Source organism: Macrobrachium nipponense, chromosome 11 (genome assembly GCF_015104395.2).
Source record: "Macrobrachium nipponense isolate FS-2020 chromosome 11, ASM1510439v2, whole genome shotgun sequence".
NCBI classification, from domain to species: Eukaryota; Metazoa; Arthropoda; class Malacostraca; order Decapoda; family Palaemonidae; genus Macrobrachium; species Macrobrachium nipponense.
In genome coordinates this window covers 94,201,936-94,220,280 of record NC_061087.1, presented here as the reverse complement: position 1 = coordinate 94,220,280, position 18,345 = coordinate 94,201,936, and the positions used below count along the sequence as shown (strand labels likewise).

The 18,345-nt window shown below is 39.5% G+C and overlaps 2 protein-coding genes across 3 annotated transcripts in view; both read left to right on the top strand.

Moving 5' to 3' along the window:
* The first annotated feature begins 2,795 nt into the window (after window positions 1–2,795).
* LOC135207456 (E3 ubiquitin-protein ligase RING1-like) lies at window positions 2,796–10,269 on the top strand. Of its 2 annotated transcripts, none has more exons than XM_064239183.1 (4): window positions 2,796–2,952; window positions 5,683–5,964; window positions 7,452–8,106; window positions 9,543–10,269. In XM_064239183.1, exons 2-4 carry the CDS (start codon window positions 5,758–5,760, stop codon window positions 9,767–9,769), a joined length of 1,089 nt encoding a protein of 362 aa, XP_064095253.1. In that variant the 5' UTR covers window positions 2,796–2,952; window positions 5,683–5,757; the 3' UTR covers window positions 9,770–10,269. The 2 variants fall into 2 exon arrangements, with proteins under 2 accessions (XP_064095253.1, XP_064095261.1); XM_064239191.1 differs by having other exon boundaries at window positions 2,825–2,964.
* A 2,634-nt stretch (window positions 10,270–12,903) lies between these two features.
* The window catches only part of LOC135207447 (uncharacterized), a 217,462-nt gene continuing 212,020 nt past the window's right edge, over window positions 12,904–18,345 (top strand). The window contains exon 1 of the mRNA XM_064239176.1: window positions 12,904–12,985. The gene's annotated coding sequence lies outside the window, so the exon portion shown is untranslated. The remainder of the gene's footprint in view (window positions 12,986–18,345) is intronic.

Sequence of the window (18,345 nt, the reverse complement as noted above, 5' to 3'; positions counted from 1 at the left end):
GTGGCTGAATTTCGGACCGATAGAAGAAGCGAGAGGGGACCGGCAGCTGTCGTTTAGTACAGAAGCAGAAATATTGCCAGGGTCCAACAATAGATTTATAAATTTGTAGTTGTACTTGTACTCTTTACCACAGTAAAAAAAGAAACTCTGCCATTCGTCTCATTCAAACTTCGCCTGAGAGACTTAACCTAGTAAGATTACTAATCCAGAACTAACATTAAGAAGAAGCATAAAGTTAAACATAGAACCAGACTGCAGAACGAATTATCAAGAAGAAGAAGCAGGTAAGCTATCATATAACTCGAACACTCTACCTAATAAAAACGCACCATATATATATATATATTATATATATATATATATATATATATATATATCTATATATATATATATATATATATATACATATATATAATAATATATATATATATAATATATATATATACATATATATATATATATATATATATATCATATACATCCTCCAGTTTAATCAGATATTAAACTATGTAATGCATTCATTTTTACAATAATATCTCTCTCTCTCTCTCTCTCTCTCTCTCTCTCTCTCTCTCTCTCTCTCTCTCTCTCTCTCTCTCCAGGCATCATTAAATTGATGTAATTCTTTCTTCCCATTAGTAAACCCCCGTGTCCGCAAAAGCTTTATAAAACTACTTTTCATGAAGAATTTATCAGAATAACTTATATTAAGCTTTCGCATTTCATTATGAAATACTGCATGATAGAGTATTTAGATATTTTATTTACTGTAGATTTTCTTAATATGTGGATACTTACGCTTTTAGTAACCCTTAGATATGTTTTGTCCTTTTTTGACATTTTTGCCTTTGTTCCATAAAAAAAGATGCATGCATAGAAAGAAATACCACCAATAATAATAATACTAATGGTACCAATAATGTCAACCGCTCACATAATAAAGGGATCATTAACAATCACTTGTTGTACAATTTCTTTAAATTAATTATTAATTTTGCTCTTATATCATTTCAAGATCGAAGTGGTATTGTACTATCTTCGGCCGGTGAAATAAATTTTGGAATCATTTTTAAAAATCTTTCGGACACCAGCGTAAGCAGCGGAAAGTGGTAAACGCGTTGGTATGGTCTTTTGAAGTAGCTATGGATGTAGGTAGGTAGACGCTATGGGTTTTCCTATTCTTCTTCGTAGGGGGATGTAAATACAGAAATGGGAGTGGACACTGAGAATACGAAAGAGAGAGGAGGCAAGTAGGGAGAGCATAGGTTTATCTGGTGTCAGCTTCTTCCTCACCCTATTCTTAGAAGAAAATGCTGAAATAGTCTTAGCATAAACGTTTATGACCTCATTTTCTGAAATAATATTCTGCCAACGTATGAGAAGTAACTGTTAATGAGAGCAAGTATAATGAATGGCCGAGAGAGAGAGAGAGAGAGAGAGAGAGAGAGAGTCCCTGAATTGTGCTGTCATGAATGTCAGCTTGTCACCCATCATTACCATAACATTAGATAACATCGTTTTTGTTAACGGCAGCATGAGAGAAGATTATCTGATTAAAAGATTGTGTAATAATGCATTAGATATATTGAACTTGAAACGTTTATCCTGAAATATAATTAATTTATAATTTGCTGAACTGGTATACATTCATCGCAAAAGTAAGTAAATCATTATAGCTATATAGCTTTCAAATAGCCCTTAAATCGGAGACCTCTGTTCATAGCTTAATCTACTACAGGCTTTATGTTAGATAAAAGTGCTTTATACCAGCACGAACGCTTGATACTTGAAAGGGTCTGTATACAGGATTTACCTCAGTCATGAGGATGATATTCGTTAGTATACCGTGCCCTCGTTACTCTTATTTTCCTTCTGTTCGGCATTTTGGTTTTTGTTTCACTTCTAAATGCCTATCATTCGTCTATAAACTATTTTTATTAAATAGGGATTTCCATAGACGTAAGTTTCCATGAAATCAGAAGAAAATTTTACATGCTCAGCGGTCAGCGCTAAATTTTCATTTGATTTTCGTCATGACGGTTTACACATTATAAGCTTGTCCCATGCTGCAGCAAGATGTGTTGTCGTACCTTACTATAAGCATTAGATTATCCAGCATGAGTCAACATTGGCAGTAGGCATAAGTTCATCGTGTGGTGAATATAAATTCTGAAGTATTTGAAAAGTAAATCATAGTTAAGCCTATATACGAAGAACACTGGAAGTATTTCATTAGAAGTGCCCGTATGCAAATAATCCTTGGATTGCATATCCTGCAACTGGATACATGTTGGAATTTATTATCAAGGCTCGTTGCTTAACAGTCGGTCAGTTACGGATTTATAGCAAGAGCCCGTGTCATCGCAAGTCGGGTTTAATGTTTGATATCACTACGGGTGAGAGGATGGTTCGAGAGTTTCGTCCCTTTTAGAATTTAGTGCAAAGTTTAGGCAGTACAAAGGCTGGGTTTTTCAATTAGGATTTAGAGCCAAATATATAGTACTGCATGTCAGAAACTGTGGCAAATATTTGATGACTTTATGCATTTTGACAGAAACACTTTCATCCTTAATCTCTTTCGGCGCAGTGTACACAAAAAGTAAAACAGCCATATCTATATATTAAAAAAATATTCCCATTTGTGGTTTAAACATTTGACAACGCAATAATAATTATGTGAGAAGTGTAATTAGGAAAAATAAACCGGTCCCCATAAAGCAGTATGCTCATTTGTTTCGGGGACACTTAGAGACAATTGAGGATCGCGTCAATATTCGGAATGGCTTTCGAACACCTTATATATTCTCGTCGTTTATGAATGGTCTGACAATTGTAAACAAAACAAACGCGTTTGTCTGGTGGCCAGTGAATGACGGGTGACTGGACGTTCTCGGGATAAATAAGCGCCTGGCATGGGAATGCTGTTAACGACGTGCACCATGTTTTGAGAGAGTGAGTATAGGGGTAAGATATATCCGTCTGTGGAGTAGATTTGTGATGAAGACCGGTATCCTGGATAGCGTAGCCCACCTGTGGGTAACTTTTGACGTTCCAGGTGATGGTACCTACTATAGTAGTCTGGAAGAATAGGTTAGACATTCGTAGCTGTCCAAGACTTGAGCTATTGTATTTTATAGTCTGTGGAGAGAAAGGTAAAAAAAAGTCAGTATTTCTGAAGCTTACGTCGAGTTAGGCTATCTTTGCCAAGCTTAGGTTAGGCTATACTTAGTAGTGGGCTACCCTTGGATATTTGATGATCAACCCTGGTAGACTTTCCAGCCGGTAAAGTTCACTATGAAAGCTGTCGTATGAAAGGCGTATGAAGTATCCTTTTGGGTAAAGAATTAGTATGGCAAAATTAAAGTGTTGGTTACTACCTACAGCTGGATGGTTCCCGCCAGTCACTGACCAGGATATTTCATGCATGTTCTTTATGTTAATGTTACAAATATCTTGTTTTTTGTTTATGAATGATATTTACTGTCATTTGTTTATCTTCTTACTTTTATCCCCTAGGAACAGGTACTAAACATGGTGCCATATTGTGCATGGTACTTACCTATACTGAACCAGTGGGGTGCAGGGGAGGTATTCAGTTTTACCTTATATTTTACCATTACTGCTGGTGCGTAGCCCATATATATAACAACTATTGGGCTCCATCTAGAGGTTTTTAGTGGTGGAAAAGAAAAAGAATGAATTGCACCCTTGGGTGTAAATTTTGCCATCAAGAATAGTAACAAAGGCAAAAGTCACAAAATAATGTTTAAAAAGCCTTAATTCATGTGATCAGTAAGTATAAATATCAAAATACACTATGAAGCACGAAGATATGACGAGGGTAGGTAGCATACAGGATATATCCTAACCTAACCTAAGCTAGTAGTTTGTAAACTGTAGTCTAAAAAATACAACATAAGAAAAAATTCATGGTACAAAATCCCGTGCCACACATGGATGGCACATAGGTACCTAAAATTTTCAAAAGCCTTCAAAACAATAACCAAGACAAAATTAAAGTTTTTACACATTTTCCATCTGGTGTATAGAGGGGCGAGTAAATAGGTTAAGAATTTTGTGAAGACTTTAATTTTATCTTGGTTATTGTTTTGAAGGCTTTTGAAAATTTTAGGCATGTGTCATCCATGTGTGGCACAGGACTTCCAAGGGGGTAACATATTTTCTCAGGTAGTTTTTATGTGATTTTGACATTTTACATTTGTTAATGTTGGGAGTGCTTGGTTAGGTTAACATATTACAAACCTCATTGGTTCAACAGTATTGGGGGACCACAGGGATTAACCAGGGATTTTGAGCATTAGAGAATGAAAACAAGTGAAACACATGGTTACACATGGTTGCATCCTAACCTAACCTAGGCCACCATGTCCTGTCTGTTGATAAGAGCTGCTTGCCTCCCCTTAAAATCCCCAATGTTATGTAATTGTATATGAACTGGAAATAATCTTTGTTTCATGGCTTGCTTATTTGTCATTCTCAAGAATTCCGACAGAAGTGTCCTGTTGTTTTTAGAATGATTGGTGTGTAATTATTTAACATTTTCAATGGAAAAGAATATATCAGATTCATGAAAATTATATCAAGAACTATCAGAAAAAAATTTAATTTTAACCTGTACTTCCCAAGTAAACCCCCAAGTATGGCATTTTTACCTGACAGTGATTTTTCTAATCAGTAATTACCTTTGTGAATTAAAACTATCAACAGTTTAAAGAAAAAACTCCCTTAATCTTCATATGCTTATGTAATACCACATGCTGGACAAAGAATGAAAAGTATGTATACTAGTGTATCAATGGTCAAGATACAAAAATGTTTGAAAAACCCCTCCTGGGTGTTTTATAGTGAATGTTGTGTTGCTAGATATCCCCAAGAAGAATCAGTCAAGTTTTTCAGAATAAATGTTGCTCAGAATGTTGTCATGACCAGTGGAAATAGGCAACGGTACAACGAAAGTTTTTCTTAGGGACACTAATAGTAAATTCATGGAGTAATTTTAGATATACAGTATAATTTTTTACTTGTTTTTTCATTTATTAAATGTGTAAAAATTCTTTACTGTTTTGAGAAATGTTCAAAATTTAGTAATGGAAAATCTTTGGAAGCCACTTAGTTTTGGAAAAAAGTTTTCCCTTTTTTAATGTTTTCCATTTCTGTGTTGTGGAAGATTCAGTTCTGTGGTTGAAATAGCTTGCAATGAGATATACTTGATAGTTGAAGTCAGTTTAATCACTTCTTTATTGTTTTGGAGGTAAATAATTAAAAAGAATTTTTTAAAGGGCAACTAGATGCATGGACTTTGAAGCTTTTTTCTTTTACTTGCAGTACTGTATAGTATTTGCTCTATGTTGGTAATGTATGATGTCTATGCTTATGTGTAACCTTAGTTATAAGTCACGCAAGTGGTGCACAGTCCTGAATGTCCTTCTTGCCTCATAGAGTATTTTTATTTTCAATAAGTTTGCTAGCCTGTATTGATAAAATTAAAGAGTTAGTTTATTTATGTGTACTCAAAATGTGGAGGGGAACATTTTCCAACATATATATTTATGCATATCTAAATGCTATTATCATTTGTAGCACTAAACATATATATTTATACATATCTAGATACTATTATCATTGTATCACTAATACAGGATATCTTCATTTTTGTTTCAGGTAAAAGCCTGAATGTGAAGCTTGGTATTCAAAGACATCTTATGTATTTCATATAAAGAATATTGGTTAAGCATCATGACGACCACAGAGCAGAGTGCTGTCAACAAGTCGTGGGAGCTATCTTTGTATGAGCTCCACCGCACTCCTCAAGAAGCCATTACAGACAACACAGAAATTGCAGTTTCACCTCGTTCTTTGCATTCCGAACTTATGTGCCCTATTTGCCTTGATATGTTGAAAAACACAATGACCACTAAAGAATGTCTGCATCGATTTTGCCAGGTCAGCCTTTTTTCCCATTTTTATATATATCTATATATATATATATATATATATATATATAATATATATACGTATATATATATATATTAAATTTCTGATCTTGTGAGAACTGGATGCATGGTAGGTAATGAAGTCTTGACATTTCTCCAGGCTCTCGGTAGCAAACCTTAAACGTCACACCTTAATACTCTTAGTATTGAAATATTGTTGAGTTTTATTAGATGTTTAGTAGATTTAGTGATAAAATAATGTTAATTTTTATCGGAACTTAAGTAGATTTAGTTACTTAACAAATTAATAGACTATCTGTGGCTTCCAACAATAATTTTAGATTTGTCCAGTTTGCTTAGAGCACATGTGATCCCTTAGTTAATTATTGTTCCAATTTTGTGCCGGAGGCAACTAGGAATATACTCTCTCTTGTAACCAGACCCATGACAGTGATTTTTCTAATCCGTAATTACCTTTGTGAATTAAAACTATCACTGGAAGATATTGTTTGGATCTTTTCTTTTAGTTCATTTTAATTCTGAACTCCCTCTTTCCTGTGTCATTCTATAATCCTTTTCTATAATGCTAGCAACAGGTTTTTCTGAATATTATTATTAGTATTCTTTTGAGATGCTATGGTGTATTTTTCAATATTATGTATAGGAACTTGAACTGAGTAGTACCTCAGAGTTCAGTAAAAGCTTCACAATTTCTTAGTTTTACTCCTTTATTTTAAATGCTGATGTACTGCATACTTTTTTATCATCCATTATCCCAGTTTTATGTTTGTTTTGCCTTCTTTTTGTTTTTCCCATATTTTACATATATCCTGTATACTAGCCTGGTGGTAATCAGTGGAAACTTAATTGTGAAGTCTGAATTTTTTTCTTGTGCTATGTCCGTAGAGTAATAATAATATTGAAAATAATAATTTTATTGAAGGTTATCATTAATGTTAGTGAGAATGAAAACATCTGTAGCTACATTGATAATTATTAAGATATTGTGATATTAAATGTAATACTATTTGGTTGTAAGATGATACTGACAGGCTAACTGAGGAAAATGTAGTGTTATTGAATGTTGATATCATTGTCCTCCTTATTTTGTTACATTAGGATCATACTGAAGTTGGAGTCTATTAAATACTGTACTGTATTGTGGTTTCACTAGATACATTACTGTGCCAGTTTTGGCATGCATCACAGTTTTAGTACTGGCAGACAACTACAGTATTTAGTAAACATGTGTTCCTTGCTTTTGTGTGATTGATGTTGGAGTTCGTATGTAGTTTATCGGCTTCAGTTTGTTGTGTTTCCCATACGAGTGTAATCATTCTTAAGACTTATGGTGGATAAATGATGTTTGAAGGTCACTACTTTTATGAATCTGCTTAAGTATTGGATATAGATGTGTTCTAGATTCTGTTTAGTACAGGAAAGAGATTTTCAATATGAAGCTGTAGATTTGATTTAATATCTTCTCTCTTCTTTCAGGAGTGCATTATCACAGCCCTTAGGTCTGGTAACAAAGAATGCCCAACTTGTAGAAAGAAGTTGGTATCAAAGAGATCACTTCGACCTGACCCAAACTTTGACACATTGATATCTAAAATATATCCAAGTCGTGATGAATATGAGCAACATCAAGAAAGAGTTTTTGCAAAGTTGAATAAAAACCACAATCATGCATCACTTATTAACTCTATTGAAGAGGGAATCAAACTCCAGATTGCAAGTCGACAGAAGAACCGGAAGAGCATGCTAGACGATGGAACCACACCAACACCCACACCATCAGCTCCTTCCACACCTACACCAAGTGAGCCCCCAAGTACTCCAACCACCACCAATAGTGGGAACCCACCAGGATCTGCAGCCACAACACCAACTTCAGGTGCCACTAATTCTACCTCATCATCTACAATGGGCCCCAGACTAAAAAAGCAGCGGAGAACATCAGAGAATGAATCTGGTCCTGGATCAAGTAATGATGGTAATCCTGGTGAAGAAGCAGAAGGCCCAAGTGAATCTGGGGAGATTGAATTGGTGTTTAGACCCCACCCCTTGGAAATGAATGAAGACAATGAACTCATAAGAGAATTGAAAGATTCATCAATCAGATATATCAAAACTACAGCCAATGCTACAAGTAAGTCAGGATTAACCACAATATGACTGGGTATCAAGTTTTAATAGCATTATGAACATATATCGTTTTGAATTAGTTATATAATAACACTTATCTAATGTAACTCATGATTGTCTAATTTACTTGAGTTGCCAACCCTTTTGGCTTGCTTGATTTTGCATGAATGAGGATAAATCAAATGTTTTTCAATGCAGACTCTCTCTCTCTCTCTCTCTCTCTCTCTCTCTCTCTCTCTCTCTCTCTCTCTCTCTCTCTCTCTCTCTCTCTCTCTCTCACAAATCTGCGTTAGATTAAACAAGGAGAATTTACATTTGATTGTAATTTTTGACTGTATTGGTTGTTGGTATAATCAAGGAAAATAATATTCTATGGGTAAATCGTAGCATTATAGTGATGTAGGCAACAGGAAGTTTGAAACAATCTGAAGTTAAGATGCAAAAAGGCTCTTCAGATGAGACCTGTCATTTCAGTTTCAAGCTACTGTACTTCAAAAAACAGGAATCCTGAAAACTTTTTCATATGCTTACCAAAGGATAACTAGTGTAGACTCGGAGGGTAATGGACATCAGAAAAGAAATCCCTTGCAGTGTCATTATTTAATGTTCCTTCTATTAGAAACAAATTTTACTAACTTTTGAGCCTTTTTGGAAACAGAGCAGCTTGGGTTACTGGGGATTTTGAGTGGGAACATAATCACAATACATAATGTTCAGCGAGGTATGCTAAGCAAAGAAGTGTTATTTTTATTGCTATGCATTAGACTATAGAAGATAGTGGAAGCCATTAACTGCAAGTTAGATTGTAAACATGAACACCTGGGAAAAATGTTTACCAATTTTGGGCAGAATCTCTATACATAACTCAAATATAGACCTCCTATCAAATAAAATATAATTGTCACTGGGGACTTTATCTGCTTAGTAAACAAAAATGCATAGACCACAGACACAGAAAGTTACCGTTTACAAAGTACCCGTAATGTAATTCAGTTTGAGATAGAGTCATCCACTTCAAAAGTCTAAGATAAAAAATGGACAAGGTTTAAATATCACATACCAGACTTAAGTAGTTGCCCAGTGAGACAGAAAAGATATATAGAATTAGTGAAACAGACAAAAGAGTAAAAGTGGCTTCCATTCAAAATCAAGTTTATGGCAGTTCAAGACTGCTGTATCCAACAAAGAAAAAGAACTATACTGGATCAGATAGCCAAGATGGATTAGTAGGGACATGATTTGGTGGTCTCAGGAAACTCTGTATTTATATATAGTCATAATAATTGCTGTGATGTAGTGTTTGTTCTTCTGTTTGATATATATAACACTAGTAGTAATGAAATTCTTCAATATTCTAGTTTTACCATAAGTAAACAACTATGATATGAGAAGTAGCCTTAGTGTTGTAATTATTAATATTTCTTTTCCTTTCTTTTGCAGTTGACCACCTTTCCAAATACCTTGCCATGCGGCTTACTCTAGCAAACAGGACAGGGGAACTAGAAACTGAACTTCCATCATCACTGAATAATTTCTGTATATACATTGCTCCAACACCAGACCAGTATATTGGTGTAGGTGGGTCTCTGACATTAGAACAAATCAATGAAAAATATTGGAGAGTAAATAAACCTATGGAGATGTTCTACTCATGGAAAAAGGAATAGATATAAGCAAAGGTGCAAGTGAGATTACATTAGTCCATTAAGGTGTAGTTATTAGTTGATGAGACTTACACAGGTGTTTTTAAGAGTGACATATCTACATTGTATTGTAATACAGGACCTTGAAAACTTAGACCATATTTTGACATGATGTCTTCAATGATCATCATACATTTTGACTAATTTTTAAGTTCCATTGCTTCTTGGTTACATATTACCTTTGAATGTTTTGAATACAGAATTGTGAATGTTTTAGTTTGAGTCTGTAAAATGAAACAGTCTTTTAACAGAACAATAGTCAATCATTTAAAAAATTCTATCATTTCACTTAATAGTGCCACTGATGTATTTGGCAAGTAAGATTTCTTTTTTGAAATGCTTTATGTCCTAGTCTTGGAGTACACTAAGAGCATCATAAGTGTAAGATGTGATTATACAGTAATGATTACTAAGCAAGGCACCCTTGTTATGGAGGCAATTAAAGATGCACATTTGATATCTAATTACTGTGAGTTTGTTTTTTCTCCGAATGATCCAGATTATAGTTGAGTTTATTTCAAAGCTGCCCCCAATGAATTTTATTGTTGTATCCTTTATGAAAGTTATTCAGTAAGGGCACATTTTTAAGAGGCAAAACCTGTGTTACTTTATTACAGGTTAAGTCTAACGCCGGTGGATACACAACTGTACTAATCAGCTGGGTGACGGTTCTGAGCCTAATCCTTAGTTGGAGTTGCTGTTTTAAATGAGCTCTTCAGGTTTATTTACTTTGTGTCCTATCTTATTCTAATCATTTGTTTTTCATGTCTTCTTGAATCCATTCTCTTTTTCTTAGCACTGCCATTTCCAGGATCTTTCTTACAACAGTTGATCATCATCTTTCCTCATCAGGTGCTCTAATCATCTTGGTCTTAACTCCTAGGCACTTCACTGACTTTTGCAGAGCCCCTGATGTATTCATTCTTATCTCACTTCATCACTCCCAGCTTAATCAGGACTTACTAGTCATCATCCATCCAAATTGCCAAATACTCAACCTTCATTCAACTTATCTTCATCCCTCTACTCTCTAGCGTATATCTCCACCTGGCTAGCTTTCTCTCCAGCACATAACTCCACCAGTCTAGCTTTTTCTCCAACATATATCTCCACCTATATGGCTTGTTGTTGAGCTCTAGTTCCTGCATAGATTATTCACTGATGGGGCTCCTCCCTAAGATCTTTGGTGATTTCATTTAGTATAAAATTGAACAAGAATGGATTCCGCCCCTATCCCCGGTGCTATGATGCCTTGTCAAAACTAAGTTGACCTAAGGCAACTTACAGGTTATGAGGCTCTTGCTTGTGTAACAAGCTTTACAATGCTAAGAGGTTAAAGTTGGTTAAATATTTTACGAACTTAGTCTTAACCAATTTTTTACCAAGAGAAAGTTCATACCTTAGTAGTAATGATATTCACATTGATGAGCTCAAACTTCAAGTCCTTAGCTTCACAAAACTTAACTAAGGTTCATGTTCCCTTCACCAACGAATCTTTGTATAGCCTAAATGTCCAAAACAATTTCTTCAACTTTTCTACCATATTAGAACTTTAATGTCACAACGGAGATGGAGAGAGCAATGTGCAGGGGTGTGTCAGCTCCCTCGCCCATCTCCGCAAGTGTAACCGACTATCACAGGTGCAGGGACAAGGCAACCCCAAAACAACCAACATGGTCACAAGGACAAATCCCCATAAGTGGTTGTGCCATCAGTGCACATCACATGGTGCACAGTAGGTATTACTTGAGGGTCTTTGCAGTGTCCCTTCGTCCCCTGGCTGCAACCCCTCTCATTCCTTTTACTGTACCTCCATTCATATTCACTTTCTTCCTTCTGTCTTTCCACCCTCTTGTACAATTGTTTCATAGTGCAACTGCAAAGTTTTCTTCCTGTTGCACCTTCAAAACCCTCTTACTGTCAATTGGCCTTCCAGCACTGAATGACCTCATAGGTCACAGTCCTTGGCCTAATTCTATATTCATTCCAACCACCATGACCGAGTAGCAAAGCTTTCATATTACACTTACCTCACCACCAGACTGCGACTTAACCAATGGCCACCAGTTCACACAGCTACAAACACGAAAAAGCTTCTCCCAGGACCAAAAGAAAGGCTATAAGGCTATGCTTCATCTCTATTTATCACTAAACTATTTTTTTTTCTTTTCATTCTTTATGGATATGATTCATCTCTTAATATATCACTAGGCCAATGAGAGTTTTTTTTTTTTTTTTTTTTTTTTTTTTTTTTTTTTTTTTTTTTTTTTTTTTTTTTTTGCTTCATTCATAGATTTTTTGCATAAGTGTATTTTAATAACCTGAGCTGGGAAGAGACTATTGTAACCATAAAAGAGAAGAGCTATTTGTAAAGGATAAATTTCCAACCCCATACATGTTTCTTCCAATTCATGGTAATTCCTACTATCTTTGCCAAAAGTAGTCTAAATAGGAAAACTTGTAAAAAAAAATTTTTTTTGGGGGGGGGACGAAGACGGATAGAAATATGCAAGCATGAAATTAATTTAAAGTTAAAACACTTTGTAAAACAAAAGTATCATTGTTGAAGTTCACCAAGGGAAGGGAAAGAGAGAGATATATTTAGCTAAATTGGGGACGAGAGACATTAATAATGATGAAAGCTAGGCCAAATATGTTGAAACTAAGCAAATTGTTAACCACTAATAGAGGGGAAGAAGAGGACACAGTTAATATATATTTCATTGCAAAAGTCTTCAGGGGTAAAATTAAGTAACAAAAGTTATAATAAGTGTAATGGAAACAATGAAAGAAATACGCCGTATATAGTGAAAAGTGTCGGCTCTTTGCTCCTACTCAAGGGTGTGCCCATGGTTAGGAGCTGTAGAGGTGACGTCGAGGACTTGGAATAAGTGAATATTCGTCATAAAACCGTATATAGGAAATATCTGTCAATAAAAATACTCAAATATAATGTACAAATGGAAATAAAACCCCGCAGAACATCAAAATTTACAACCTCAAGGCTGACAATGCTAGTCATTAGGAAGGGCCGTTCTAAAGCTTACACAATTTCTTTACGGTATCTGGAAAATATCTGCTACTACTATTGAGACTGTTTACACGTGTTAACCTTACGGACGGTTCTGCATACTACGGACAATTTCTTAAATTTTACCCATCTGGAAAGTATTATTCGACGTAAGTAGCGAGATTGGTAGTAGTATCGTTAAAGAGAAATAATCCACCAGTATGTCTTTTAATAAGTAGCTTATAGCCTACCTAATCATAGGCTGCTTAGACTGAAGTCTAGGTTATAGTAGTAGGCTAACCCTCGTTTTCGCTACCTAGCCTAGTAGTAGGCTACCTTGCTAGTACCTAGTCACATATTTGTGGCTAACCTTTCTTATACCTACTATACCTAAAAGCCCATCTTCCTTGCAGGCATCTTAGTCTGCTTGTTGTGTTTTGTGATGGATGTGAGTTTTTGCAAATTGAATGGGAACTTGAGAATAGGAATGAGGCTACTCTTACATGGTAGCTTAGATAAGGTAGGTAGTCTACCTACTTGGCACTTGCGAGTTCCACAAGTAGAGCATTGGCTACTTATACTAGGTAGCTAGGTACCTAGCTACTACCTACTAGGTACTCGTTAGCTACCTAAGCTACGGAGATCCCAAGTGTTTTTGTTTGCGAAATCTCTTTACCTAGTTGTATTTCATGTAGCTAGTGGTAGCTAGGTAGCTATAGCTATGTAGGCTACCTATACTAGGTAATACCTAGCTACACGTAGATAAATTAGGCTAGGTGTTAGAGGTACATAGGCCATACCTAATGTTGGACATGTTTCTACCTGTTGCCAGCAAATTAAAGGTAGCCTAAACCACATCTGAGACATTTCAACAGAGATGCAGCATAGGGTAAATGACTGAGCGGCGTCATATCGGCTACTTAGAGCGCCTACAGTTTAGTTAGCCAAGAGTATCGTCTGCTTGATAATTGACGGACGAATACAAACAAGATGGCGTGACATGATGGCGGCCGAATGGAAGATAATATTTTAGTCAAACGTGACGAAGCTAGCGCGTATGTTTTGGCCCGATTTTCAAAAACTTATAGTAAAAGATTTCACGGGTAAACAACTGCATGGCCTGGATCAACTCAACGACGATCACAGCATGCCACCCTCTGAAAAAGTACTTATAACGCGTCCTGACACAGGAGATGGGTATCAGTCGTGACTTCTTGTTGGTGAGAGACGGAGCTAAAAACCTCTAGGCTACTTTCCTTTCAAAGTAAGTATTTTCTCCAAATTTAGAAATTAAGGCCAAATTTAAGGCATTAAACAGAGGGTAGTGAAAAGGGTGTCCAAAGCAGTGCAAATCTCACCAAAACACTTTTGAAATTTTTACTTACGCTTAGGGTAGAATATCACGACAGGCCAACCCTCATCACGGTGGACGGGTCTTATTCACTCGATATTTAATTGGTGAAACATGAATACAATTGCAACTCTAAGCATACCATTTAAAAGACTGAAGTTTCGTCAACATATTGTGATATATGAAAGCCCCATACGAACTAAAATAAGCATGTGAGCTCTTCGTAAAATATGTTTTCAAGGCAGTTTTGAAATCCAATATGGCGGCTACATTATGCATGGACGGTTCTCATCAGTGACGGCCACCATCTTTCCCCAGCCTTCCCAGCACTCATTTGAACAATGTTAGCGTATGTATGTAACGTTTATTGATCTTACTCAAGATTGCAGTTGTAATCAGCACAATAAAACAACATTTTGTTGCCTATATTAGTGAAAGTATGAAACTTGTTATTCCCGGGGTTATGGTTTGAACTGAATTCATTCTTACCTTGTAATTGGCGGTTTTTATCCTTACTGCCATCACAACTGAAACTCCACAGTGCTTATTTGATTGTTATTATACACATTTTGGTCTCAGTTCACTCCACATTGCACTTTAAACCCGTTGCTGTTCCTGGTTTCTAAGCGCGCGCGCCATAAACACAATTACGAACAGCAGACGACGACAGACAACGAAACTGCAAAGTTTTATTCCCTAAACTGTTTACTTTACTGGTTATTTAGTTTAAATTTACTTTGTTATTTAAAAATTGTTCCGACACGGCTACAAACCTTCGGTCCTTTTACAATAGGAAGGTACTAGCAGCAGCTGGATAGGTCGTAAGCTTTCGAACAAGGGGTTCGGTAGTTAACTGCTTGTCCGACAGGCGCGCGCGCGCGACTGGGAGGTAAACAAACCACTTTTGCTTTCGGCCTGCTGGCGTGTGGACGTGTATCATCGCTCTCTGCCCGCTTCATCGTCGTTTGCTTTCGCATGATTGTGTTTTTCTTTTTCTAATTATCTAGTGAAAACTGAATTGTAAGTACAATCATTTCATTCAATTCTTTGTGAATTAAGGATCTTGGTGTCACCACGCCCTCCGATTACCCGAGTGCCGGGACTGAAGGGCGTAAGTGCGGGAATTCATTTTCCCAGAAATGATCCTCGTATTGGGTATGCTCGGTGCCGAGGGCGGGAGCACTCGCTCCGAGCGTAGATTGGGTTGGAAATGTGTAGATGAAAATCGTAAGTAAGTGCTCTTTTCATTTATATTTTTTTGACCTGTATGCCCGTTGCCGAACGAATGCGCTCGGCACGGAAACTTATTTAGTATGGAAGTGGAATCGCAAGTACAGTATTCTTTTTCATTTTCATATATTATTTTGATTGTAGCAATACTCATTTTGGATCAGTTTCCGAGCTTACCCGGAAATTGATCCTTCCCCCTTTTTATTTTGAATGAGTGAAATCGCAAGTGCAGTTCTTTTTCATTTTCATTTTTTATTGAGATTGCATTGTTTACTGGGATCAATGTTTCTGCTATTCCCGGGAATTGATCCTTCCCCTTTTTATTTGTATGAAGTGAAATCGCAAGCGCAGTAGTCTTTTCATTTTCATATATTTTTTGATTGCATCAATTCATTATGGATCAGGTTTCCAGAACCTTGATCCATAAAGGTAAGGAATTGATCCTTTCACCCTTGCGCTCGGTACCTAGGGCGCAAATGCGCTCGATCCGAGCCCTTATTCATTGTGAAGTGAATCGTATGCAAGATGCATTTTCTTTTTATCCCTTATTATTGATTGCATCAATATTTATTTGGTTCAAGTTCCGCTCAGTCAGGGAATTGATCCTTATGCCCTTGCATTCGGGCCGAGGGCACGATTGCTCTCGGGCTCTTATATTGTTGTTGGGTACATGGGTACTGTGCGGGGGGGGGGGGGAACGAGGGAACCCCCCCCCGCTCAGCTCCCACAATGGCCCTTCCCCTTGGGGGGGGGGAGGTTATCGGCGTTCTTCTCCTCGCCCGATCCGTCGAGCGCGGGGGAGGGCGCTCGGTGCCCGATGTACAATTGTATTAGGGTCTTCCACTCGTTCGGAGAGGCTCACCCCCCCGCGCGAGGGGACTTCCCCCCCACTAATCGCTACTACTGTTATTTCCGCAGGTGCTACTGCCACGAGGGTGAAGACCTTGGTGAGGTATGGGCGTCCTTCCAATTGCAGGGCGTGCTAGTGTCCAGGGGCTGCGGTTCTATGTCTGGGCCTACTGTGGTCACCCATGGAGTGGTGACCACGCAACCAGGTGACGACGTCCCTCCTCACCTGGTGTACTCGCCTCACGTGGTAACAGTCTTGCCTACAGCCGCTGTGAAGTGGGCCGTTCGCCGTACCGAGAGGGGGGGCGTGCCGCCGCGCTCGTGGTTGCCGCGCTGCAGCGACCACACTTCCGCTGCCCCTAGAGCTCGCCCCTGACCTGCCGCCAGTACCAGATGTTGCTGGCTGCTGCTCCACTTCCTGTGTTTTTCCGGTGCTGCCTGCCGTACCTGCCGATTCTGGGCTGACTGTCCATGCAGTTGCTGCGCTGGCTGTCCCTGTCGTTGCTGCGCTGGCTGTCCCTGCCGTTGCTGCGCTGGCTGTCCCCACCGATGCTGTGCTGGCTGTGCCTGCTGTTCCTGAGATGCCCATACCTGTTGATGTCGTCCCTGTTCGTGGTGGTACTACCCCAGACTTTGGTCTGTCTGTACAGGTGCGTCCGCCGGGCCCTGTGGCTTCGGCTACAGCAGCCCCGGCTCCGCCCTGGATAGCAGATCTTACGTCTGTCCTGAGGAAGCTGACGAAGAAGAGGAGGAAGGTGTCGTCGCGTCGTCTTCATCTTCTTCATCGTCGTCGGCTGCCGCCTCTTCCCCTTCGACTTCTAAGGCTTCACAGCCGAGGAAGAAGAAGGTTGCCTCCTCCCTCCCTAAGAAGTCTCCCTCGGGAGCTTCTCGGGACCCGCCCCCCCTCTCACCTAGGTGGACGGGAGGGTTCCTTCCGCTGGTCCTCCTGCTCCTTCGGGAGCGGGGCCCGTCTCTTCTTCCGCAAGGAAGACTACGGGGACCAGAGGGGTACCGGCTAACACCGGTACTTCCTCGCCTGGTGTCAGTGGTTCTGCCACTGCATCAGGGTCCCGTCTCGGCCTCTCGTTCGCGGGAGGTACCGAGTGTACGGTCGCCTACAGCGACCGTGCAGCCACGAACCAGACCTCTGAGTCCGCTCAGCGTCAGGTTCACGGCACGGGGCGGAAGACTGGTGACAGCCGCTTATGCGACTCTCACCAGACCAGCTCTCACTCTCGCGGCGAACAGCTGGCTACCCGGGGACGTGACGGTCCACGACCAACCACGGGCTGAGGCTGAGAAGAGGTCATCCCGTTCGCCGGTGCCAGCCACGGCTGGAACCAGCGACGTGACGTGCCGTGAGGACAAGCACGGTCTCACTGTGACAGTGGAGCCTGCAGGTCGCCTGACCGTCGCTCTCACAGAAGCGACCGGGTACGGCAACCAGCACCAGCTCTTCTGATACTTGAGATCGGGGCCGCTGTGCTCAGTCCAGCCGTTCTCCACAGACGAGGTTCGATCAGGCCTGCAGCTCGATCGCCACCGCGGGTTGACGATCGCCTGCAGCCCTCAAAGCCTGCTGGTGCTGCCAGCGAGCAAGGAGGGAGCGTCAGGTCTGCCTCTCCCGTACCTTCAACCTCCTCGGGTTACACCGGGAGGAGCGAGGTATTGAGGAGTGATCGTGAGGGGTGCGCCCCTCACGATCCCACCACAACGCCCTACGTGCCAGGCACGGTTCTGGGACCGGCCAGGACGTATGCGCAGTGGATTGGGGAAAGAAGACGAGAGGGCTGTCGCTGTTACCCCCTTCTTAGAGGAAGGTTCTCGGAAATGCTCTTGTTCGAAGGGCTTAACGGTCCCACTCTGCAAGATGCTGTGACTTCCGAGATCCAGAGGGACTTTGTCGAGGTTACGGCGCTGATTCGTCAGCACAATGATCTCGGGGAAGGATCACCGCTCCCACCAGCAGAGCCACGTCTCGGCTCGAGTCGTTTTGGGGCCCGAGAGGGACCCAAATCGACGGTGGGTCTGCCGCGATCGGAGCTTGCCGACTGGGTTGAACCAAGTAGTCCTCTCTCGTCTCCGGACAAGAAGGCTCTC